At 31.0% G+C, this 26,448-nt stretch overlaps 1 protein-coding gene across 5 annotated transcripts in view; it reads left to right on the top strand.

The window, feature by feature from the left end:
* The window catches only part of LOC134708574 (GTPase-activating Rap/Ran-GAP domain-like protein 3), an 83,278-nt gene extending 57,242 nt beyond the window's left edge, over positions 1 to 26,036 (top strand). For all 5 annotated transcript variants that reach the window (XM_063569219.1, XM_063569221.1, XM_063569222.1 and 2 more), the window contains exons 11-28: positions 1,738 to 1,849; positions 4,922 to 4,967; positions 7,772 to 7,878; positions 9,060 to 9,175; positions 11,344 to 11,445; positions 12,854 to 12,928; positions 13,547 to 13,610; positions 15,810 to 15,857; positions 17,079 to 17,177; positions 18,224 to 18,337; positions 19,274 to 19,437; positions 20,469 to 20,621; positions 21,258 to 21,324; positions 22,139 to 22,219; positions 23,636 to 23,754; positions 24,511 to 24,607; positions 25,007 to 25,215; positions 25,774 to 26,036. In XM_063569219.1, coding sequence (XP_063425289.1) covers positions 1,738 to 1,849; positions 4,922 to 4,967; positions 7,772 to 7,878; positions 9,060 to 9,175; positions 11,344 to 11,445; positions 12,854 to 12,928; positions 13,547 to 13,610; positions 15,810 to 15,857; positions 17,079 to 17,177; positions 18,224 to 18,337; positions 19,274 to 19,437; positions 20,469 to 20,621; positions 21,258 to 21,324; positions 22,139 to 22,219; positions 23,636 to 23,754; positions 24,511 to 24,607; positions 25,007 to 25,215; positions 25,774 to 25,914 — 1,914 coding nt within the window. In that variant the 3' untranslated portion in view covers positions 25,915 to 26,036. The remainder of the gene's footprint in view (positions 1 to 1,737; positions 1,850 to 4,921; positions 4,968 to 7,771; positions 7,879 to 9,059; positions 9,176 to 11,343; positions 11,446 to 12,853; positions 12,929 to 13,546; positions 13,611 to 15,809; positions 15,858 to 17,078; positions 17,178 to 18,223; positions 18,338 to 19,273; positions 19,438 to 20,468; positions 20,622 to 21,257; positions 21,325 to 22,138; positions 22,220 to 23,635; positions 23,755 to 24,510; positions 24,608 to 25,006; positions 25,216 to 25,773) is intronic.
* Positions 26,037 to 26,448: the final 412 nt, after the last annotated feature.

Here is a 26,448-nt window from a genome sequence, read left to right as displayed (position 1 = left end):
TTGTCTTTAGTAGTTGTTCATACATGGTATTAAGGATTTCTCAATTATATATCATGCACCGGAGAGTATTATTCTTCAACCACTAACGGCTTTATCTTAAAACTTCTTAGAACTATGCTGGAAAGCAAAAAACCAATAATATTGCGCTGGTAAATGTAAATGGCATCAAAATCTAAGCATTTAAATATGATAACAATCAGCGAGATTTTCTTGATTAATGTTTAATTACAATTACTGATAACAGAATTGAACGTAATCTATTGTGAAGTAGAATGCATATTTGCATTGACTATTAAATTGTATCAAAGATATCACCAAGTATATAATAGATGTAACATGATATTATAACCTATAGAATAAACATCATCATGTTAATTGTTCCATTTCATAGAGGACGTTTTCTTATCATTGATTGCATGTCATGTTCAATCTATACCATACAAGTAGGATCTTCTTTAACGATATCGTCTTCCGTAAATATTGCTAAGAACGCTATTGGATAAACATGGTATATGAATGATGCTTTAATGTACCACAGGAAAACTCAATTTATACTAGAAAAACAGCTCTTTAACCGAATTGTTTCTAAAAAGGTTTGATCAAATTAAAGCAGTCAAGTTCTATAGATATTCTTAAGTGTCTTCATGTAACATACTAATGTTTAAACTTCCTTGTTTGTCAAAGTTAATTACGTTAACTTTTCAACTATTCCAAGGACATCGCCAATTAGGATTTTCTTCCAAACTGTTCCTATGTAACAGTAATTGTATGTTATGAATATGCATCTTTTAATAAAAAATCATTTTGTTAAATGTGGTGCCTAATACGCACATTTGACAATAAGAATGATAAAAACAAATGGAAGTTTCTGCATTTAACATTCATTTAATAGTACTGGTTAACGGAATTAACAAGGAAGACTTTAGAACTACATTTGTAATTGGTGACTCAAATTCATAAGACAAGTTCCTAAGAAATCAATAGGCATCTAAAACATAACTCTAAAATTGGTTTAAGTAACGGTAAAAATGGTTAATGCTTGAAGGACATATATTCCTTAGTAAGTAACGTATAACACATTTGCATCGTCCGTAATATCTCCACGTTCATCTGAACTACGTTCCGTTATACCCCTATTTTGACATCATCACCTTTTATGTCAGTTTTATTTGTTCACACATTGTTGTCAATATAATGGAAATCCCTGTACCAAGTCAGGAACATGTTAGTTGTTATCCATTCGTCTCATGTTTTTTAGCAATTGATTTTGGCATTTTCTGTTTTGAATTTTCCTCGGAATTTGGTAATTTTGTTATTTGCTGCATCATCACAGTTTTCCTGGCGCATCCGACATTGATTCATATTATAAGATAGGTCATTAAATACATTCGATAGAATGAACCGATTACGAACAGATTATGTTATTTTCATTAAACCTTAAAGTCACCTTAATATGGCCTTGATTTCATGTTTTTTCCTTCTTTAATTTTGTCTAGTTAATACTTTCTTCCTATGTAATATTTCCATTGACATAAATATAGCTCAATTTGCAAGGCTCTTGACTAGTCAATTAGCATGGTTCTTTTGGCTTCGTTATACGACCATTGTAATAGACAAACAAAATATTGTAGTAATTGATATGCTAGTTATGGTAAATCTCTTTTTGAAGCGGAAAATGTGTTTAGATTCTATGTTTTTCTACCTAACGGTCAAACTAAATATGTGTTTTATTTTTAGGTTGAGCGGAAAAGACATATAGGCAACGACATTGTAAATATTGTGTTTTATGAATGTGATAAAGTGGACAGTACAACCTTTAAGCCATCTATGATGAAAACAAGGTTTACTCGTATCCTTTTTGAAAGAATGTACCAATGGTAACTCAATAGTAATGAAACCAAAATTACTTTGCGTCTAGGTAACACTATAAAAAAAATGCTAGAAAACTTTAATTTACATTTTCGCCAAATTCACGCATAAAACGCCTTTACATTTATTTGTATATCATTACATTAAGACGATTCAATGTATTATTCCCCTAAACACTGTAGTAGAAGTAGAGTAATCAATTCAGTTTGTTTTTGATATAATAAACCAAACGAATACCAACATTACTTTATTTTAGGTTTTACGTGAAAGGCCGCATTTACAAATATTTTTGTGATTTTACTTTTTACAAATCAATTCGTTCAGATACTATTCAGATAAAATACATCCTTTATTACTTATAAATCATATTAAATGCAAAACAGGTTTATTAATGTTTAAGCTTCAATCTTAATTCTTTGCGAAAATTCTATCACTAAAAGGTATAACTTGTGAGTTTGGATTTACATAATTTGTTTTTAATGTCTTCAATATTAAAGGTACATGTTAAAAGTACAAGAAACTTCATGGTAAATGAAAGCAGTGATAGTTGTATTTATTTTATAGCATTGGTATCTGTGTTGGTAATTATCTTGTTTAACACCAAGCATTTTTTTATTTGCTTATATTATCAAATGATTATAGTTAAGTATTGTAATTTTATATGATAATAAGGAGATGTGGTATAATTTTCATTCCTCGTCATATATCTTTCCTTACGTATGTGTCTTTATGAACCATACACTCTGCTTGTTATGTTGTTTTTAAGTCTAACTAAAACGAAAACAAATATAAAAATGACTTTTACAAACGAAAACAAATTCATAAATTTTGTCATCTTTGACAGACTCAGTTTTGAGATAATAACTTTCTTATTATATGTGATTACAAAAAGGTCATATATCATCCATGGTGTTTCATACAATCATTTTCTTATTTTCTTCGAATTGTTAGCGATATTCATCCTAGTAACTGTCCTTGAAACAGGAGGTCAAATTAAGTTGGAGTATCTATGATTTAAAACAAAAACCGGAAAAGATTATAGATTTAAAGCATGTAAATGGAAAGTTCGAAATCGGAAATGTCTAATGCTATTAGTTGACGATCAAATTGCTATGTTCTTTTAAGTGTAATTATGTCATTGTCAATTTAAGGAAAAGCATACTTCGGAGATATTTCGGATTTTAATGATATTTTGTATACATTAACAACTCCTTAAACTGTATCTTAAAATATAAAACGTGATTTATTTCGCTTTACAATTTGCCCAAATTTTGTTAAAAAAGAATATGAAAATGTGAATTGTATGTAAAAGGGGGAGAAAGTATCCATTTTATTCATTAAATTGCAACTTCTCATAACCCCGTCCATACAATTTAGCCAAAACTCATACTTTTAAACTAATGTGCTTTTAGCGATATAAGAATATGTTGATTTATTGGTCTATTATTTTGAATTGTTATGTATGCCTATTGTCTCTATACGTTTTGGAAAAACGTCCTGACCGTTTTACAGTACACAAAATAATCATAGAAGATTTTTCTTCTGTGAATGATTCATTTGTTGATCTTTGCTGGAAGACTATTATTTAAGACCTTATTCGAAAGAAGCATAGCATGAGTAACAGCAGTTATAATCACGACATTTGTTTTGAATTGCAATTTTAAGAAATATAAATGTTTTCGGTTTTATTACTCGACATTCTGAAGGTTCATCGAGAGTTCATTGTTTATTGAATACTTTTCGATTCCTAATGAGTCATAACACAAACTGACGAAACTGTCAATACTTTGTAATTGTCAAGGATTTATTCGGCAGTCACAATTCTGAATTACATATCGGATACTGTCAGACAAAATTGCTCTATATCATTTAAAATAAATTCCGACAACTGATGCTCCTGAATTTCTAAAAAAAAACTTTAATATCATTTGCAAAATCAGAAGGTTTTTTTTACCATTTCTTCTTTTCAAACCGGTTAGCAACATTGCAAATTCAAATTAACGGATGATAAAAATTGAACTCACTCATTGGTTAACCAATGTTGATCTTATTATGTTTTGATCCATCCCGATTCAACTGAAAACTACTTAACAGTACTAACTTGACTGCAAGATGACAGTATTGAATTTACCAGTCTAATTATGCCGTTTGTTTTCTCGTTTACATTGTTTTTCATTGTCATGTCAGGGCTCTTGTTGGGTGACTATGCGGAATGGGTTTTGCTCATTGTTGAAGGCCGTATGGTACCCTGTAGTTGTAAATTTTGTGTCATTTTAGTCTCTTGTGGAGATTTGTCTTTTTGGCAATCATACCACATCTTCTTTTGTTATATGCGGTAACATAAAGAATCCTTATAATTTGAAATAGATTTGCAATAGTATTGAGAGAATTATAATGTTGCACCATTTTGCTAATAAGTTAATTTTGCCTTAAAGTCATAAGAAACTAGTGACCGGTGAAAAAATGATGTTCTTCCAATTCTTGAACTAATGCATACAAACAAAATAAACTTTGTCTTCTGTGCACGAATTTATCATTTTTTTCGTGTAAATTTCGTATAATCGTTATTAATTTTTTCAATCGGTTAGTGTTGTTGTGAAAATATGGCAGGTAATTAAAGTTCTTGTTTTGAAGCCGAAGTTTAACGATGGTCATCTGTTTGTCAACAATCGACAAAAAATAAACAAAAAAAGCATGGAAAGAGAGCACGTGTTTAACATGTAAATTCAGATAATAGTTTATTTTAAGGACATCCATGCGTATTGTGATCACCGGATTTTTACGATATGGGTCACACTGAGGTCAGTTTGCATACGGAAAATATGTCGGGGGAATAGCTTGCTGGAAGGAAGCAATTAAAATAAAGTAAATTTCTTCTAAATATGAATAAATCAAAGAATTTTCTTCAGAAAAAGTATATGTACATAAGTTTTATAATCAAAGCTATCCATTTAGTTATAAAAAACATATGCATTATTTTTTTTATTTGAGGTTTCTTATGACTTTAATAGAAAGGAAAAAATAGAAAATTTAAATTTCCTTAGCGTTTCAGATATATTTGCAGTTGTTGTATATTGTAAACAGGATAACAGTTACAGGTAAACATTTATGTATAGTTATTATTATCGTTCCATGCGCCACAAGTATGTGTCAACATTCGTTCTTCTATGTTGCAAATGGTATTCAATATAACAAGACCGAATTTCCAATTGAAATAAATGGATTCAAAACATCTCGTTAATGTTGCATCAGTTAAGGTTCAGCACTTCTTTATTTCGTGTCTTGATATTGATAGGTACGGCCACTTCTCAAGAAAACTAAGTAAAATAAGAATGATATATATACATCCGCAATTTAAAATTACAGCACTTGTTCCTAGTATAAAGATAAAACGTTTGTTAGCATGCAAATTTATTATATATATATTGTTATTTCTTCATGCCATTACCGAATCATTTAATACTAGATAAATGTTACTCTAGAGAATTGCCCATCCACTTTTCCTAATATTCCTTATATTTTAACAGCACTCTACAATTATTAATATGATATTGCAGAAGAAAATGTATATGTGCTTCTATACAGTCAAAATATAATAAAAGTTTTAAAAGCTGATTCACCGACCAGCAATACTAATGCATTTGTGTCCAGTAAATCAAGTAAAGCGGTGGGGTTCTCAAATTTGTGAACTTTTTTAATAAATCAATCATGCAATTGAAATTTTAAGATAAAAATGGAGGTGTGCTTTTATTATATCGCTTCGCGCTATTCTTACAGTTGTAATAGTATCTTTCCATATAAAAATATTCAAAGGGATTCACCAACAATCGTCAGAAATTCTAACAACAATTTTCTGTTGTAATAGAGCTCGTTTTATCGGTTAATCGAAAGAAAACAAATTTTGGCTTCAAGCTAATAGTACAGAATCCGACAAGAAAAATAAAACTATTGATTGATTATGCAAATAATAACATGTCTTCAACTGTTTTGCAATTTAGTGCAGCTGGTTGTTTTGTGTCTATTCCCGTTAATCTGATTTTCAGTGCGACATAAATAAGAATTTGTCTGATAGAAAAACTACAGATGGGGGTGGTGAAATGGAATTTGAAATAAAAAAAATGCTACCTATAACTGGCTGCGAAAATTATGGACTTGTGGCAATAATCCGTCTATAGACTTCAGCCTTTAAGTTACATATAAAATGACCACGAGAAATGATAGGCAATTGCATAACATCACCTGCTTCTAAACGATTAAAGAAGAAGACAAACCTGTGTAAATAAGGACACGATGATATCTTTATTCAACCTGGATAGGAAATTCACAATAGCCTATTAGGTTCAATACCTCATTACATGACCATAAACGATCTGACAATTGTCCAAGGTGATCCGATCTTTCTAGTTAAAGAAAGAATGGTTGCGTAAATTCGATTTCCCAATAACTGTTTCAGATACAATTTTCATACAAATAATTTTTATTAATCCTGGTCAAACAGTTTAAACCTATTTTCCAACAGTATTAGAATAATATAACGTGTACAGCTAATAATAACCATATTTTTTGTAACTTTTTTGTGGAATGATTTGTGTAATGTTTTTAGCCATTTGATTTTTCATGTTTTCGGGAATTAAAAATCTAATAAAATAAAAGAATTATCATAGATTTAATTTTATAATACTAAGGGATTTAACAGAAAGAATTGGATTCAGCATTACCCTTTCTGGTTTTGATGACTTAACTTGTATCATCTTGCGTTTAAGTGTTATAGCCTATTCATCTTAATAAAATACTATCTTCAATATGTACTCTAAGATAATTTAACACCTATTGATCTTTACTTGTTTTGCACTGTAAGCATTATAACTATATCCAAGGGTTTATTCTTTTGTTTTCTGTTATTCCCTAATCGATGTAGAAAAACATTCAGACCCCATTTCATAATGACATTAAATTCACATAAACCATTTTATAGCCAAAACCAGACATTTATTGTATTGGTATGATCAGATAACCATCATAATTTTGATTTTATACAATCAAATTTCACTGTTAAAATCTTTATTTATATTCGATGGATACTGGGAATGTTGCAAATCTGTAATTGTCTTTCGTTATCACTACATTACATGTCACTTATTATGAAGACATTTTATGATTAAACACATCTATTGTAGAAGTTGTTGATGTGTAAACTGTGCCATTGCACGACAAATTGTTTAAAAGATGTCTAATAATTTTCAACCCTAACCATTAAAAAATTTTGTTTCATTTTACATTGCAAAAAACACTTATACATGTGAATCGTCCATGACTATATCGCAATGAAACCGACACGGTTTTCCAATTAGTTAACAAACGTGAATTGTCTAAACATGATATATGGAAGTATGAAGCAGGGGGGATATTGCAACGAACCAATAAATTTAAGTTTATACAGATTTTAAAATCAAATTTGTGCTTCATTCCTAAAACTGTATGTGTAAAATCAATCGCGACTTTGTTGTCGATTTGAACATGGATGTTGTTTTGTGTCTTTACGTAAAAAAACGAAGATATCAATGTTCTATTAGGATTAATCTAAGATCAAATACAGACAGAAAACACATAGGGATAATAAAGTGGACAATACACGTTATTTATAAATAACATTACAGAATCAAAAGACATTGGCAATAACCATACTGGCAACTTTTTTCATGGTTTCTACTGCCCAATAAATAAACATTTTATAATCCAAAACTGACACCACTGATATTAATGCATACCTTAATAAGCCCGATGTTAAATCATGATGTTAAACTGTATGAGCAAGCATGCTGACCACTACTACAATGATGAAGAATTGATATCAAAATGCGTGTATTGCTGTTCAGATTAAATAACATTTAATTTTTTGTAGGCTCGTGGTATTTTCAGAAGAATCTGTTCCGTTATTTGGGCCACCTCTGCCGTCACCACCAACATTTTACGACCATCGAGAGTTTAGGGATTTTTTACTGGTGAAATGTAAGTTTTTATGATGGAAAAATATAACTTCTTAGTGTCAAAATTATACAAAATCGTTTCGCGTCAATAAAAAAAAACATCAAACCGAACGCGTGGGATAATGTGGTTTTTTTTTACTTGTCTATCCTAAATTCATGTACTTGTTTTTGATGTTATATTTGTTATTCTCGTGGGACTTTGTCTGATGCTCGGTCCGTTTCTGTGTGTGTTACATTTTAGTGTTCCTAAAAAAAAAAAAATGAATGTTAAATGTTGAATGTTGAATATTGAATTAACTTGACATCCGTAATAATATACATGATTAATTGCAGGATAAAGACAATAACTGTTTAGTTATATTTAACATTGCAATTAAAGTGCAAGGTTTGGCATGCCACAAAACCAGGTTCAACACACCATTTGTTCCTTTAAAAGTGTCCTGTACCAAGTCAGGAATATGGCCATTGTTATATTATTGTTCGTTTCTGTTTGTGTTACATTTTAACGTTGCGTCGTTTGTTTTCTCTTATTTTTAAGGGTAAATTCACAGTGCGATAAGACGTGTCACAGTACTTGTCTATCCGAAATTCATGTATTTGGTTTTGATGTTATATTTTTTATTCTCGTGGGATTTTGTATGATGCTTGGTCCGTTTCTCTGTTTGTTACATTTCAGTGTTGAGTCGTTGTTCTCCTCTTATATTTAATGAGTTTCCCTCGGTTTTAGTTTGTTACCCCGATTTTGTATTTTGTCCATGGCTGTATGAGTTTTGAACAGCGGTATACTAATGTTGCCTTTATTTTACCATTTGCAACTTTAGTGTAATCAGTTCTTCAATATTTTCATGTTCAAACAATATTTTTGTATGTATGATTTTTTTCCCTCCTAAAACTGAAACACGGATGCGTTCCATATGGCGTACACCTTACCATGACGTTTAAGGTTTTTAGGTGTCATGTTTAACATTTTTCTATAATAATGAAATGTTCTATCTGCATATTGTGCTTTTTTATTCATAATATTGCAAAAATAAATAGTCAGCTTTTCGTCGAAGTTATTCTGGAAAATGAAAATTCCATTATTATGTAAATCGGTTATTAGCTATCAGACAAGAAAGCTGAACCTAATGGCTATCAAAGCCCATTAGTCAAGACTATTTTCGTATAATTGCATTTACATCTTCTGTTTTGTCTTTATTTCAGTAATAAATGGTGAAAAGGCTGCAATAAATAACCCTTTATTTGCACAAAAGAGAGAACGAACATTGGAAATGTTAATTAAAAATCTATACCAAGTGTACATGTCAGAAATCAACAAGGTAACACTTAATTGAGTATAGTTTTTAGTTATAATCTGTATTGTTGTAGCTTGTCTTATATAGATTACTCATATTTATGATTTGATTTTCTTGTATTGTGCAAATTCCTTTTTCCCCGTAAATTTATAACATTGGTAACATTCATTTCATCCAAATTATTTTATATTTTGCATATTTATTTACAAACATTATTCACTTTTTCGTATCAAAGTAACTGTTATACAACATTTACAATTGGGCAGTTTAGCTCGCTATAAAATTAGATTTAACCAACCATATTCGTTTGAAAATGCCCGCACCTATTCATGAATTTGATTGTTGTTTTATTGCTCGTTCCGTAGGTTGATAACGTTTGAAATGTCAGTTTCCAATTTTCAATTCGACCTATGAATTCGGAATTTTTGTTACATCTGTATACTTTTGACTACGCGTCTGACGTACTAAATTATAATCCTGGTACCTTTGATAACTTTTTACTACCCAATGCGCAGAAAGAAAATGTGTGAGTTGAAAAGAAATAGATCTCACTTTGCCTGCATACAATATGAAAAAAAATCTATATATAGTCAACCAGTAAATTGCGTTTCTTCAGCAAGTTAACAAAACCCTTGTGCTGGTTTTAATTTTATTAACACATAATGAAGAATTATTTTGATGCAGATGCTTGTTAAATATAAATGATTGATAACAGTATTTCATTTATTTAAACAAATGACTGTCGCACAAGTGGGAGATTTAGCGCTATAAAACCAGGTTCAATCCACCATTTTCTTAAGTCAGAAATATGACAGTTGTTGTCCATTCGTTTGATGTGTTTTGTCATTTCATTTTGCCATGTGATTAGGGACTTTCCGATTGAATTTTCTTTGAAGCTTAGTATTTTTGAGATTTTAATATTTAGTAATTAACTCTTTATGTACGTTTGACCGTAGCTGAATTTAACAAGGAGACAATAAAAAGTTATTTAAAGCATCAAATAAAAAGATCTAATCCTATTATTCAATCCCTTAAACTTGAATGAAATATCTGATAAAATTAGCGATGCAGTTAACTATAATAAGATTTGAGACTACTGTCCATTAACAAGGAATAGATAAAGGTAAGATTCCAATTCAATAAATACGTTTTCACTCAATTCGACGAATCAGGTACCTAGAGTACTCAGATGATATAATTTAATGTGAACTACATAAATATATGTTACTAGATCGATGTAGGAATTGGGAATATAAATAGGTCATTGGCATTTATACTGGACCCCACAAACTGTTTCCTAATAATTCTGACCTAATAACACTTAATTATATATTTCACCAATTAGTACAGAATACATATTCATATATATATTTGTCAAAATCAGCGTAAACACATTTTATTCTTTCGCAGTTTGATTAGGCCAAATATATACAATTTCATACAGCAATAGCTCATATAAAATGTATAAATACATTAATTTGAAAGAACATCTCATTAAATCACATGTTATGTATATCCTGAAATTTAATAATAGAAATCCTATGAATAGTTATCAAAAGTACCAGGATTATAATTTTATACGCCAGACGCGCGTTTCGTCTACATAAGACTCATCAGTGACGCTCACATCAAAATAGTTAAAAAGCCAAATAAATACAAAGTTGAGATAAATTGAGGATCCAAAATTCCAAAAAAGTTGTGCCAAATACGGCTAAGTTATCTACTCCTGGGTAACAAAATCCTTAGTTTTTAGAAAAATTCAAAGTTTTGCAAACAGAAAATTTATAAAATTGACCATATAATTGATATTCATGTCAACACCGACGTGCTGACTACTATGAACACATATATTAATTCTGTAAATTAGCGATTTTAATCTAATTAGATACTGAAATTGTATGTATCATTTTTCATATCGTAATATAAGGGCATGATGATAGATTACGCCTTGTTTTGCTAGGCTGACATTGGTAATCGTATTACCGGACTGGTTTCTTTTTTACTTGATTGAACCCGGAGTATTTCTGACATAACAACGTCAGATATTTATCAAATTCCAATATTGCAAGAAGCTAGCTATTTACACCAGACGTTGCAGGTCCCTTGTGACAACTGTATATTGTCAAATTAAAACAGAGACCATGACAGGCATACACATTAGATATTGGTTAATATATTTTATGTTTTTGTAGAATAATATGTTGTACCGACGAGCATTTAGTGATGTTATTCAAGATGTCCAAAGTTCGCGGAAAGAAGAAGCAAGACGGGCAGAATTTGTCCGAGTCGGGCAGGTACACATGACTGATTACATATTGTATTAATGATGAGAAGTTGATTGTTTAGTCACAATTTTAATACAAATTACTTATTGATGTTTTTAGATACTTTTTTTAATATTGCTATTAGTTAATCATTCGATGCAACATGCTGAGGTTCAGAAGTGTTTATTTGGTTTATCTAAAATAAGTAAACAAGATAACTTAGTGTTCGTAGATAGATGTTGTTGTGTCCTGTTAAATTGTTATACGATGATGACTGATGTTCCCATATTTTGACTATTTTATTGATTGTGACTGTTTATTTAACGCATCATGTAAATGTAACGGAATTTGATGAGACTGTTATTAAAGTGAGAGGGTTAGCGCTATAGAACCAGGTTTAATCCACCATTTTCTACATTTGAAAATGCCTGTACCAAGTCCGGAATATGACAGTTCTTGTCCATTCGTTTTTGATGCGTTTTGTTTTTTGATTTTGCCATGTGATTATGGACTTTCCAAATTGATTTTCCTCTAAGTTCAGTATTTTTGTGATTTTACTTTTTAGTATAAACAATCGAACATGAGACTGAAATATGTTTTCGATTAATAAAAGTTCCATTACGGGTTTGTTAGTATGTAACGCCATATTTTCATTTGCAAATAGAAGTTACAGCATCTTGCATTGATACTTTGATACATTAACACTAAATTAATATCTTTTAGACTTTAGACAAAAGGCCTAAATACAGAACCTTACATGATTAATATTTCTTCAATTAATGATCTATTCCATATAAAAAAGTGACAAGTAATGAAATATCGAACGCAGTTGCTTATATCATACTTAAGTCGTTTTATTTTACTTTTGATCATCACAAAGAAATATCTTGAAAAAGCATGTTACCCGGAAAAGTAGTTCATTTATTTTCATTTTGTTACAAATTTCGAAGCAGTCGTAAATGAACATAATAAACAGATTTGTTGATTTCTAAAATGTGATTGGAAAGAAAGTATTAACAATTGACCATTTTCTTTTTAAATACCAGCAATAGTTTTTGAATGACAAGTCTTACAGGGAACTCAGAAACTATAAATTGAACGAAACTAGTAATACGGTGACTAAAGAAACATTATTGCACCAACAAAACATTACACAAAACTCACCATAAATTTTGTTGACTTAATTAAAATCCTTTTCAGACTTTTACGAACAAGCTAAAGTGTGTTGGTGCGTTAAGCAATCAGTCTTGAACATATTTCTGTAGCCGTACTCTGTCGTATATGAACAAACCTGTAATAATCCAAGTCATGTGTTGAGAGTAATTCATGTTAATGTCATGGATAAAATCAAAGCTGACCATTTAGTTTGTTTGTTGTTAGGAGAATGGTTGCTTTAAAACTATGGTTTAGTACTTAACTATTTTCTTTTTAATTTCAGACTTTGAAGTTGAAAACTATTTTGAAAGGAGATGCTCCAACCAGCACAGTAACAACAGGAATACTTAAAAGAGAGGTAAGTTCGGAAATTATTCAAAAATAGCTGTTTTTATAAGTGTTTCAATAGAACAACTTTTATAAAAAGTGACCAAGTCAACTGTCGCAAATATATATATGCATACGTAGTAAAGCTCTGGAAATAGAAAATTTGTATATTAAATGCAAGGCCTCCAATTTTACAAGAAATGTCTCCTACATCACAGCCTTATTAGTCTTTACATAATTGTTTGGAGAGAAAAAACTTTGATAGCATTATACCTACATGACCTGATATAATTTTCTATGAAAATAAGCAAATGATGACAGTAACGGTTTTGTTAATACAATTATAGCTCAAAGGTTTTATTAAAGTATTTCAGAGCATGTTTATTGCAACATATTCTAGAATCAGGTCAACATTGAATGTTGAGAAAATGGTTTTAACCCAATTGAGTTTTTATATCCTAGAAATTTTAGCAAGTTCACTCTAATATTAATTGTTTGATTTATCATGAAAGGCGTAAATACTAGTACCTAAGGCTTGTATAATTTCAAATGCACTAGTCATTCGTCTAATTTTATATTCAATTTGCTTATTCACTTAAGTAATTACAGTTTGGAAACAATGATAAATTAATTTTCAACTCTTTTACAGCCTTGGGAACCACAAGAGTGTTTTATGGATTTTCCAAATCAAATACATTGTGGTGATTCTTGGGGTAAGATTTTCTATTTGATTAATATGTGTTGATTAATACCTAAGCGTCATAAAACAGAACCAATTAATTATCTTTACAGCAAAGTGTGTTTTGAGAACAATAACAAAAAAACTATTATAAGTGATAACATAAACGATATCAATTTTGCTGCGACAGTCATGATATTAATGGCTTAAATCAAAGCAAGATTTGTTTAAAGACTTTAACTATTTTGAACAGCGTCTGCGTGAATATATATATATCCCCATTTCGTACCTTTTTCTGTAATTGAATCCACATCGTTTTGATGACGAATTTTAAATGGGAAATCTCGATTAAGTTTCTTAAATTTAGTCCGACTAGAACACACCCGCGAAATCGCGGGCATTCAGAGCGTAGTTTAAAGTATGTAAAGTATCATAAGCCATAGGTTATTGGGGGCAGGAAAATGCTTTTTTTTTTATCCCTCCTCCTTTATTTCCAATATTCACATCTTTTGGTTTTCTATCAATTTAATATGAACATACATTTAGTATGTTATGAACATTCAAGTAAGGAGCCTCTAATTCAGTGGTTGTTGTTTGTTTATGTGTTACATATTTGTTTTTCGTTCATTTTTTGTACATAAAAAAGGCCGGTAGTTTTCTGGTTTGAATTGGTTTACATTGTCAGTTCGGGGCCTTTTAAAGCTGAGTATGCGGTATGGGCTTTGCTCGTTGTTGAAAGTCGTACGGTAACCTATAATTATTAATATCTGTGTCATATTGCGGGTCTCTTGTGGGTAGTTGTCTCAACATGGCAATCATACCACATCTTGTTAAGCGCTTATCTGTATATTATGAACATTCATTACTATATAAATATGGTGTAATTACTTTCAATTCTAAGTACTACTCGATCCATAGTGGTCATTGATATAGTATACAGACCCTCTCTATTTAATAAACTCTGTGACTGCCGTGGATAGTAAACTTGAAAATGATAGCAGATAGAATTCTGAAAATACACTTTATTATTTGTATATGTATATTCAAAGTATACAGAAAAACGCAAACCGGAAGTCTAATCTGACTTAAAATTTCGTCCAATGACGGGACAATATCCGGATGACTTTTTTCTCGGTTTTTCTCCAAAAACAACTCAATCTGAATAATCATATGAATGGATGACAAATGGCACTATGCACTGTACCTGTAGGACACAGAGGCGTGTTGATCAATTAATTGTGGAAAGAAGAGAATCGACACCCAAAATGAGGTCTTCTCGTTTAATAGTATAGAAGTCGTGCATAGGAATTATCTATCATTTCCTAATTTTGAAATGGTTACGTACTTATATATAATAACACCTGGATGCAAAATTTAAATTCTCGGTTTCATGTTTATCATAAAGTATCTCTAGCTAAAACCGTTTTCAATTAATATTAATTTTCCCGTTTACCCATTTTCGTTACTCAATGAGTGCTTGATATAATTCTGAACTGCATTATAAATATCTAGAATCGTTTCAAACGACAAATATCGTTAAATCAATAAATGCATCTGTTATTTAGATAGATGATTATGAACAATGTATAATATCATCGTATAATGGTTATGTGCACGATTCACCCTTGAGAATGGGCGGTTTTTCGAGTAAGTGTATCTCGACTTGTTTTTTATGATTTCCATTTGTAGAGGTGGATCTTTCTGCAATTTGATCATATTGTATAGTACGGCATGACAAATGCAGGATTTCCAATTACAGTCAATGGGATCATGGTGCAAATGTAAATTCTTCATACTTGATAATTCGTTTAACACGTCAGCTAAACACAAATGTAATTTAGAATTGAAAATATAACTTTTCATTGTTCAATAAATAGGATTTTAGTCAATCTACTCAATATCTCGTGTCGTAGTGACGACGTTAAACATTTATGGATGTTCGCTAATGATATTTAACATTCCACCCCTTTCAAACATTCTTAAGGTGGTACCTAACACTAATGATCAAATTGGTGTGTGTCAAACTGCCATATAACCAGTGTAATTTTTCTGACAAAACGGTTGGTTCAAAAAAATTTAAATTTTTATAAATACTTTGACATAATTTTATTAAAATTAAACGAGTTAAATTAATTTTATTGAAAGTGTTGGGTACCACCTTAAATAAATTCAATTATAATATCACAAATTACAATGTAATACACATATCTAAAAATGTTTCTCGATATTGCAGGTGACAAGCTTGTTTTGTCAACAGACGCAGGAATGCTTCTTTTGGAAGGTATGTATGAATAGTGCTTAATTCATTCCTCTAATTAGATATAGGAAGATGTGGTGTGAGTGCCAATGAGACAACTCTCAATCCAAATAACAATTTAAAAAGGAAACCATTATAGGTTAAAGTACGGCCTTCAACACGGAGCCTTGGCTCACACCGAACAACAAGCTATAAGCTATAAGCCTTTTTCAGCAAGGTAAAATTGAAAAATAAATTCTTTAGAACAAGCAAACACTTCATATGATTTACAACAGCTAACCAGAAATGTTTTTTTTATAATTTCATCATTCAACACTAGAACAAATTGTGTATATTTCTATCAGTTGTTGGTTTTCGTATTATGAACATACAACTGTGTTTTTGTGTTTGCAATTTGCATTCTAAATTTTAAAAACAAACAACAAATCGTGTTTTCTTATTGTATCTAGACTGACTGATTTACAAGTCAGATTGATTTCTTGGTTGTGTTAATTCCGACGTCTAAGTGCTGATATTTCATATAAACAACAAGAATAAATTTACATACATACATATTACTCATTGTAGTTTACTTCACGTTCGCTAGAGGTATAGAGGACATCTAAACGACGCCGAATTCGTGCGCCTGTTCCAAGTTAGAAATCTCAGTTTTAGTATTGTGTGCTCTACAATTTTGGTTCATTTCTGTGTTATGGTGTTCCTCCACCAACACAAAATAGCCGCTACGAAATAGCCAAAAGTGATGCAATGAGCGTTAATCACATATAATCAATATCAATCATTAGATGCTACTGCTGGTGGACGTTTCGTCCCTGAAGATATCACCAGCCCAGTTGTCAACACTTAGGTGTTGACATGAATATCAATATTGTGGTACTTTTTATAAATTTCCCGTTTACATAACTTTGAATTTTTCGAAAAACTAAGGATTTTCTTATCCCAGGAATAGATGACTTTAGCCGTATTTGGCGCAACTTTTTGGAATTTCGGATCCTAAATGCTTTTCAACTTTGTACTTGTTTGGCTTTATAAATATTTTGATATGAGCGTCACTGACGAGTCTTATGTAGACGAAACGCGCGTCTGGCTTTCTAAATTATAATCCTGTTACCTTCGATAACTAATTAGTTTGGTTAATATTTATCATGAATTCAACATGAATTGTTTACAATTAGTCTATACATATTGATTTCATTTGTTCTGTGCTAAAATATTAGTTCCACATTTTACGTTTTACCATTTTAGAAGGTGCGCCGTCTAGAATGTTGTTTGATAAGACAATTCCAGTGAGGCAACTTGATGTAATAGAGGACTATGGTATTTTAATATGTAGGATGGATAAAGGTAAATAGACTCGTAGGAAACTGTTCTTATATTATTCAAATATCAAAAAATTTTGATAAATATAATTAATTAAATGAGTAATGTGGAATGTTAAAAATGATCAAGAGCTTCCCAATCCTAATTAAGAAATACCCCTAGAGATTTACACATTAAACTGTCGTATACACTCTAATCGTCCTATTTAGTCATATTGTTTTAGTTAATGTTTAATAAAGAATCTTGTCTTGACTCATCATTGTTTATATTTAAAGGCTTTCCACCAATTTTAAATTTTCTGTTGATGCCAGAATGAGACATTACATAAACCTTGTTAATATTAATTGAAAATTGAAATGAGCTGAGTAATGAGTAATATATACATTCATTTTTTTTTATTTAAGAAATAAATGCTTTATTGTGCAACTTTATAGGGGTGTAAAAGTGTTGACCGAAGCACATTTATATTGATGGGCGGAATCGCTTCTTTCTAGAAATGTGTTCATTTTCAACACTTTTACGCCCCAATTAAATTACAAAAAGAAGCACTCATTTCTTATGATTATATTTTTATGTTATTAAGATAAGGAAAAAACATCATCAAGACTTTCTTTTATAAAGCTGGGCAGATATCATCGCGACATTCATTTTTATAAGAATGTAGACTTTTGAAAGTCGCATGATTGTAATTAGCCAATCAAGCTAACGGATTCTCGTCAAACATGCATTAACAACTACTTACACAGTATAATTCCTGTTTGTTTTCATTTTCACAAAAATCATTACATATCCAATTTATAGCACTTAAAACTAGAAGTACATTGAATACATAGGAATATTGCCTAGCATAGCATATAACTTGATTGATCAGGTTTTTGTTCCTAACAGGTCAATATTCTAAAAAATATCGCTGATGTATAGGAAATTATACCGGAGATAATAGACTTTATAAACTAATTATATAGAAAATAGAAGATGATATGAGCAGATGCTTTTTGTCTAAAATTATATTTCCAACAGTGAAGTAACATCTGCTGTGTTTGATTTTCTTTTACATTTTCAATCAACAGGAAAGGATGGGAAAATAGCTATTTTCAGACTTGTTGACTTTGAAGGAGAGAGCAATGAAGAAGTAATACGAGGACGGACAGAGTTTAAAGATCACACACTTGAAAAGACAAAAGGTTATTTTTCTTTCATATATTCATTTTAAAAAGCTTTTATCTTTGATTCTCGAATATGATACAATAATTGATGAAAAAGAATGATTCAGTTTAATTTCTCAGTTTTCGGGTTAAATACTGCTTAGGTCCTCATTTAGTTTTTATTCAATCTTCCGTATTATCAGAGATAAAAACTCAGCTGAAAAAAAAGTGTTTACAAATTATGATATAATTATTCAGGGTGTCTCTCCATATATGAAGGTATACTCGGACGTTTCCCTGGAATGGCCCCGTTTTGACAAATTAGCTTTGTTTGCAATTTACCTACAATAAATGGCAATGACTTGGTCATTATCGTTCTGTTTATATGCTTGTTGTATTGACTCGGTTCCCTTATTCTGTAAATATGTACCACGAGTTGTGTCTTCGTTGTCTTTTTGCAAGATTTGAACACCGGTACAGTACTGTGATCCTAATTTATCATTTTCAGATTTTCTGAAGACTTCTTATTATGGGAGTTTTTGAAATCCTGTACCAAATACACATGTTGACACATAAAAATTATCGAACATAATCTTCATTAGTCATTGTGCAATTTCCTCTGATTAAGGATTTACCTGATGGGTGATGCATACACCAGACGACTGTTTTATAATTGACGCACGTTGTCTTGCTCTTTTTGGGTGGATGCAACTCCGTACATTTAAGTTGATTAATTTGTTTGGCACCACATGATAATCGGTTATGCAATCTGAATATCGGTATCCACTGTTGACTAAATTGACCACTGTAGATTATGCCCATTTACAAATTATATTCCATGAACATAACATTTAAGAAAAATAACTAAAATCAGGCCGTGACTTAAACACGGGATACATAGCTAATGATTTACGCTTGTGTGATGGATTATCGGTCAATATGCCAAATTAAAATTGTCAAAATATTTCTTTTCAGGCTGCCATTTGTATGCTCTAAGTCGACCAGAATCCAGATACCTTAGGATGATAGTTGCTATACAAAGACGTCTTTTGCTGTTCACATGGAAACATTCTTCCGCATGGACATCATGGTGTCCAACTGTCGATATTGAGCCTGCCAATGAATTTACATTAGTTAGGGTAAGCATCAATTCTATACCACTCTTGCTTTCCTGTATAGATATATGTATAGATAAAATTGAGAATGGAAATGGGGAATGTATCAAAGAGACAACAACCCGACCATAGAAAAAACAACAGCGGAAGGTCACCAACAGGTCTTCAATGTAACGAGAAATTCCTGCACCCGGAGGTGTCCCTCAGCTGGCCCCTAAACAAATATATACTAGTTCAGTGATAATGAACGCCATACTAATTTAATATATAAAGATTTAATTTAATATATAAGATATATGTTTTTGAAGAGTATAGTGGTGCTAACTCCATTGAAATTTGTCAATGACATTGTCTTGGATGCAGTTTGCTTATAAAATGCGTTAAAAAAAGAGGGACGAAAGATACCAAAGGGACAGTCAAACTCATAAATCTAAAACAAACTGACAACACCATGGCTAAAAATGAAAAAGACAAACAGAAAAACAAGTGTACACATGACACAACATAGAAAACTAAAGAATAAACAATACGAACCCCAAAGCTGATTAAATAAGCGTATTGTGTAAAATTCTGTTTGGTGATGGCAACTATAGAATACATATTTTTTTAAGGGGCTAGTTGAAGGACGCATCCTGGTGCGGGAGTTTCTCGCTATATTGAAAAACTATCGGTGGCCTTCGGCTGTTGTCTACTCTATGATCGGATTGTTGTCGCTTTGACACATTCCCTATTTCCTTTCTCAATTTTATTATCGTATTGTGGAAATTGTCACTTGCTAGGAGTTTCCGTAATGAATGGTTTGTCAATTGCTGTGTAAAATTGACATTCGTCGCTTTATTTAAAAAGCAAAATTGAGAATGAAATATGATAAGTGTTCCTTTTGGTTATAGTTCCTGGTAGTTACATATAAAAATTTGCGCTGTCTATTTATCTGTGTGAAATAATACATAAAACTTCTGTAAGAATTCAACTGTCCAGTACGTCATAAACACAAATATACAAGTGTGTAGATTTCTAATATCCGTTAATATAATTACCTATTTTTCATGTCACAGGAACTGCAGTCTTTTGAAGTGCCTCAACTTATAACGTTGATTGACGGTAGTAAAGATGATAACCAAATATGTGTAGGGTACAAAAATCAGTTTGACCTAATAAACGAGAAAAATGGGGACACATTACAAATGTACAGCATTGATGCCAACAAGGTATGATACACTTTTATTTTTACATTTATTTCTTTATAACCAATAAGAGAAGATTATAAAAAAAATGCCTGTACCAAGTCATGAATATGACAGTTCTCATTGGCACTCACACCACATCTTAGTTCAGTATTTTTGAGATTTTACTTTTTATGTATTTTCGAAGTAATATCTTTAACCTTTTCTCCACTAAAATTTGCAACCAATACAATGTATAATCTTATTCACAAAGTTTTCAAATTCTTAAAGGCTCAATTGATTACAAAACTAAAACTTAAATTTTAAAACAAAATAATGTGAAAATAAATGTTTTACAAGTGATTATTCGTAAAACATTCTTGTTAATGGTTGGACTTTGACATTTCCGTTCACAATTGTCTATTACATTTTAAAGAGCTTAATGTACATTCAACATCATGACAGCCATTCTATTTTACATAAAATAACATGTACATTATTTACCAAGCGATGTCATGTTTCACTTGAAAGGTATTGTAAAACCTCTCATAACAATACAAAAAACTCAACCATATGTATGTTTATTAGTGATTTGTATTTATTCTGGTCAACCTAGTGTCATCTTTAGATATCTATGAAGATACGCATATGTATGTTTATTAATGATTTGTATTTATTTAGGTCAACCTAGTGTCATCTTTGGATATCTATGAAGATGAAGAAGTGGAATTACTATTAAGTTATAATTGTAAGATTTGTTTAATTTAGAAAAGAGATTAAACGTAAAAACAATATTAAATGAATAACACAAAAGAGAGGCAAACGAAACCAAAGGGAACTTCAACAGGGACACTAAGAAAGCTACAGATGTAAAGTAAATCAGAAGATATAACTTATATATAGCCTGTGTAGAAGCAAAAACAATTATAAAATGACACTACCTAGTGAATTATGATTGAATTTAGAAAGAGAAAATAATAGAACTTGCGATTTTTGTCTTTTATATATCACTCTGCTATAAAAAAAAAAAAAATAAGAAAACAACAGTATTGGAGATTTTGTTTTTATACAACGCTCCAGTATTGAAGCTTTTACTACTCGAGTGTTAGTGATATGTGATTAGCAGTCCATTTGTTGTCATATAGGTTGTAGTAACTGAAGACAAAAGTAGCTTAATTTATGTCGTGGAAAACTCAGATAAACAAAATACATCCGTCGCTTATATTCACATAATAACATTAACAACTATAGGTCACCGTACGACCTTCAACAATGAGCAAAGCCCATACCGCATAGTCAGCTATAAAAGGCCCCGATAAGACCTTCATTTATTCTTTCATTGAATTGAATTGAATTGATACAATAGAAAAGTTATATAAGATCGATAAAATGGACATTTTAAAAGAATTAACATTGAGTCTTCGTTATTATTTCTTAATAAAAATATTGATTACCAATTAAACAAAATACGGGGATTGAAGATTGTGTATAATGCAGTCAAGTATATTTGCAACGCATCATACTCCAGGCATGACGTATATATATTAGATCTTATTTTCCAGATGAAAGTCATTTTCAAAAGCTGTCGGAAGACATTACCTTTGACTTTGATTTCCATTGGAATTCTGAGCCGAAATCAATTGGTAAGCTTAATCAAAATACTACATACAATATGAATTTGGTTTTATTGATGGTTTAAAATTAATTATTTAGTTTAAGTATCGGTTTGAAGTAATTGTGCATCAGATTAATTACAACATTTTTAAGTGTAATTGTGTATTCGGATTTCAACTTTAGGATGTACTTAGGTGAGGTTTTGGAATTTGTGTCAAATGTTCAGCCTCCTTGGTTTTATTCCATACAATACAATGTAACATATTTTGCCCCATAACACCTATTTATCTTTTGATATATGACTTAATCGCTCATTAAGGGTCATTTGCCAAAATCTAAGAAGATTTTTTCTTTTGATTTGAGACCCAAATAATACCAATGCAAATAAAAGGTAAACACCCGAGTCAGCTTTTTCCCGCTATATTTAAAAAATCATATATCTCGAAAAGGAGCTCCATGACCTATCAAATTTTTAGCTTATTCTGTTCTTTAAATAATGCTCTTCTAATTGGAGTAAGTTAGTAATTTGGTATAACGACTAGTCACTCTTTTTACTATTATAACCGTGTTTCCCAAAATATTTAACATATAAATTTCACTCTTACAAAGCTGTTCTTGTTTACAATATATATATATATATCTTCAGTAAGATTTAAAGAATTGTTTTCCGTCAAAATGTGTTGAACATTGGAAAATGCCTGTACCAAGTCAGGAATATGACAGTTCTTGTCCATTCGTTTTTGATGCGTTTTGTTATTTGATTTTGCCGTTTGCCTTTAAAAATGTCCTGTACCAAGTCAGGAAGATGGCCATTGTTATATTATTGTTCGTTTCTGTTTGTGTTGCATTTTAATGTTGTGTCGTTTATTTTTCTCTTATTTTTGAGATATTAAGATAAGACGTGGCACGGTACTTGTTTATCCCAAATTCATGTACTTGGTTTAAATGTTATATTTGTTACACGGGGGATTTTGTCTGATGCTTGGTCTGTTTCTGTGTGTGTTGCGTTTCGGTGTTTTGTCGTTGTTCTCCTCTTATATTTAATGCGTTTCCCTCGGTTTTGGTTTGTTACCCCGATTTTGGGTTTTTTTTGTCCATGGATTTATGAGTTTTGAACAGCGGTATACTACTGTTGCCTTTATTTATGGACTTTCCGGATTGATTTTCCTCTAAGTTCAGTATTTTTGTGATTTTACTTTTTCCTTATATTTCAAGAAGAACACTATCTGATTACGTTTATTTATAGAAAGAGAACAATTATGCTTTCCAATTTACAATAACGTTACCGTTATTTGATTCTGAATTTGTTTGATGTATCCTGTGAACAGTTTCTAGCCTATATATTAAACGTATAATATGTCATTGTTTGTATTCTGATTTTTCTACTTTTTTACATTTCACAATCAAAATACAGTATTGAAAATGCTTTTTATGACTATTTTCAGTTTGTGCCTTTCCATATATTCTTGCATTTACCCAAGACACGATTGAGATACGACTGATTATAAATGGTAACTTGGTGCATACGATGACCATGCCAGATCTATGTCTCATTACATCGAAGGTAAGTTGTTATTTTGAATGAACAATAGATGTCGTTCTCCAAACACAAGCAGTTAAAAAGTTGTTTGTGAATATTTACAAATGTTTTAAAAGCCGAAAAAATCTTTTGAATTGCTGAAGTGATCAGAAGGTTAATCTTCAAATCCGTCTCAAGACGCAAACTTACTTTTTACCTTTTTTGGCAAGTATACATTTTTTGGTTTACTTTTTATTCTCGTGTTGTAATTCTATAAACAAAAAATATTCTTAGTTTATGTAAATTGTATGATGTAGCATCATGACTAGTGAGGAATAAAACCCTTAATAGATTATATTATAACATCTATGATGTGTTAATTTACAACCACTTGATCGATGGAACTGCTGTTGTAGGAACAATCCCCGTCGGTATCACCAGCCCAGTAGCCATCACTTCTGTCAAAAATTAAATTTTACAAAACTTTGATTGTTTTTTTACGAAATACCACGGATTTTCTATTCTAGGAATACATCGCTTTTAAAAGCTTTATTTTGCAAACACTTATTGAATTTTGTTTCCGGAATCCACTTTAAATTCGTTCTTAACTTTGCCTTTTATCATTTTTGTTTTGAGCATTACTAATGAGTATCTTTTGTAGACGAAACGCATGTGTGGCTTACAAAATTTAATTCTTGCTTGATTGAGGAGTTTTTTAAATAATTTTTATACACAGTTTCTTAACTTTTTTTAAACAATTTGTTTAACCATTCATAACTACAGGATTGCCATTATTTTTAGGACGACATATTCTTTTCAACCTCAGCAGGACCAAATTCACCAATAGACAAAAGCAAGGAAAAAGATTTTTCTTACACACCACCATCATCACCATCATGTAAGTAGTTTTTAAATTTCATACGGAATCAATATATAAGTAAATCTGCATCAGGTACTGCAACAATAACATTTGTGCATCTTTCCATCTTAACAAGATGTTATTATGTCATATCGGTAAAGAATTAGACTTTCTTGTAGAAATATATGGCTCAGTAAGTTTCGCTTTTGTAGTCAATACCACAGACCTGTGGGCATATACAAAAGAAGATGTGGTGTGATTTCCAATGAGACAACTTTCCACAAGAGACAAAAATGACACAGAAATTAATAACAATAGGTCACCGTAAGACCTTCAACAATGCGCCTTCAACAATGCGCAAAGCCCTTGCCATAGTCAGCAGTCCATATATCACGATAACGAACCGTTTTTCCAATAATATAATCTTCTTTTTTTCAGACAAAATGACACGCCCACCATGTTACATCTACAAAATCCCCTTATCGTGCCTTACTGGATACATAGCGTCAGATCGATGTCCTGTGAGAAAACAATCAGTTACCCCATTGCTGGCCCCTGTTGGTGGTGGCGCTGATAAATGTGTTTTACCCAAACGGAGCCCATTGGTACGAAGTAAGGCAGTACACCTACAGTTATCAGATGACCAGGTGCGTACTAGAGTAATAGTTTATCAATTATTTATAAGACATGTGACTAGTTGAAATACCCTCAATGAATCGCATCAATGAAATATGTTCTTTTTCCCAACACCTGAGTGCCCTCATCTCTAAAAGAAGAACATTTTTTATGAAATGATATTTATTTTTCAATGTATATTAATGTTCTCAATACTTTTGTCAAATACATATTTCGTGTTTATCTTTTCCTTCTGGTTTATTTAAATATATTCATAAATTATTGATGCTATCCTAACCTATAGATGAACTATAATCTATGTCATTTGGTCTCTAATGAAATTGTCTCCCTAGCAATCTTACCACATCTCCTTATTTTATCTAGAAAATATATCAATTTTACCACATCTGATTTATGAGCATACAATGTAATTACATGGAAGATTATAACGTTGCTAAAGTAAAATGGTGTTTTTCGAGACGTAGAAATGGGAATAGAAGTGTTTACCACTGATATTAATCATGAGCTTGTGTGTAATAAGTATATTTCCTATTTATCATTTATAGCATATGTATATTTATTCTTAACAGGCTAAAGATAGACATGATTCGTCGGGTTCGGATTCCGGAATAACAATACTGAAACCATCGGAAATAAGTCCACCAGAAAGTCCTTACCAAAATTACATTGGACATGTCGTTTTTTCAGACGTTGAATCAGATATTGTGTGACAAAAGCCAAAGGATATAATACAGATTACGATAGAACTGTCAAAAGACAACTAATTCCTTGTGCCTAAATGAGACCAGAGTTAACAAGCTTATTTGATCTAGATGATGAATCAATAAATGTATACAGAACCTAATGAAGACCAATTTATTAAATGGGATATAAACTCAAATGGACAAAATTGACTTTTTTTTATAGTGACTATAATTTATATATAATTTAGCACATTGGTCATCCTCAAATATGTGTAGGGTGCAGACTTTAAGAATGTTATTAAAACTATGTACTAAGTAACTGATACAATGAGATTGGAGCCAATGTATCTGTAGCTTTGTTTGTACATCACTGGATTTTTTAATTATTAAGGTGCTAGTTCAACATTTTGTATACATGTAATGTCTTCTTCGCTAGTTTGTCTTAAAATGACAAGGTTCCAAAATAGTTGTTCTATTCCAAAACATTTTTGCTGAAGAAGTCATGAAAGACCCAAAAAAACTATGACTGTGTGCATCTTTTAAATGTGAATGCATTTACAA

The sequence above is a fragment of the Mytilus trossulus genome, chromosome 2 (assembly GCF_036588685.1).
Source record: "Mytilus trossulus isolate FHL-02 chromosome 2, PNRI_Mtr1.1.1.hap1, whole genome shotgun sequence".
NCBI classification, from domain to species: Eukaryota; Metazoa; Mollusca; class Bivalvia; order Mytilida; family Mytilidae; genus Mytilus; species Mytilus trossulus.
The sequence above is the reverse complement of the archived record's forward strand: the minus strand, read 5'-3'. Positions and strand labels throughout refer to the sequence as shown.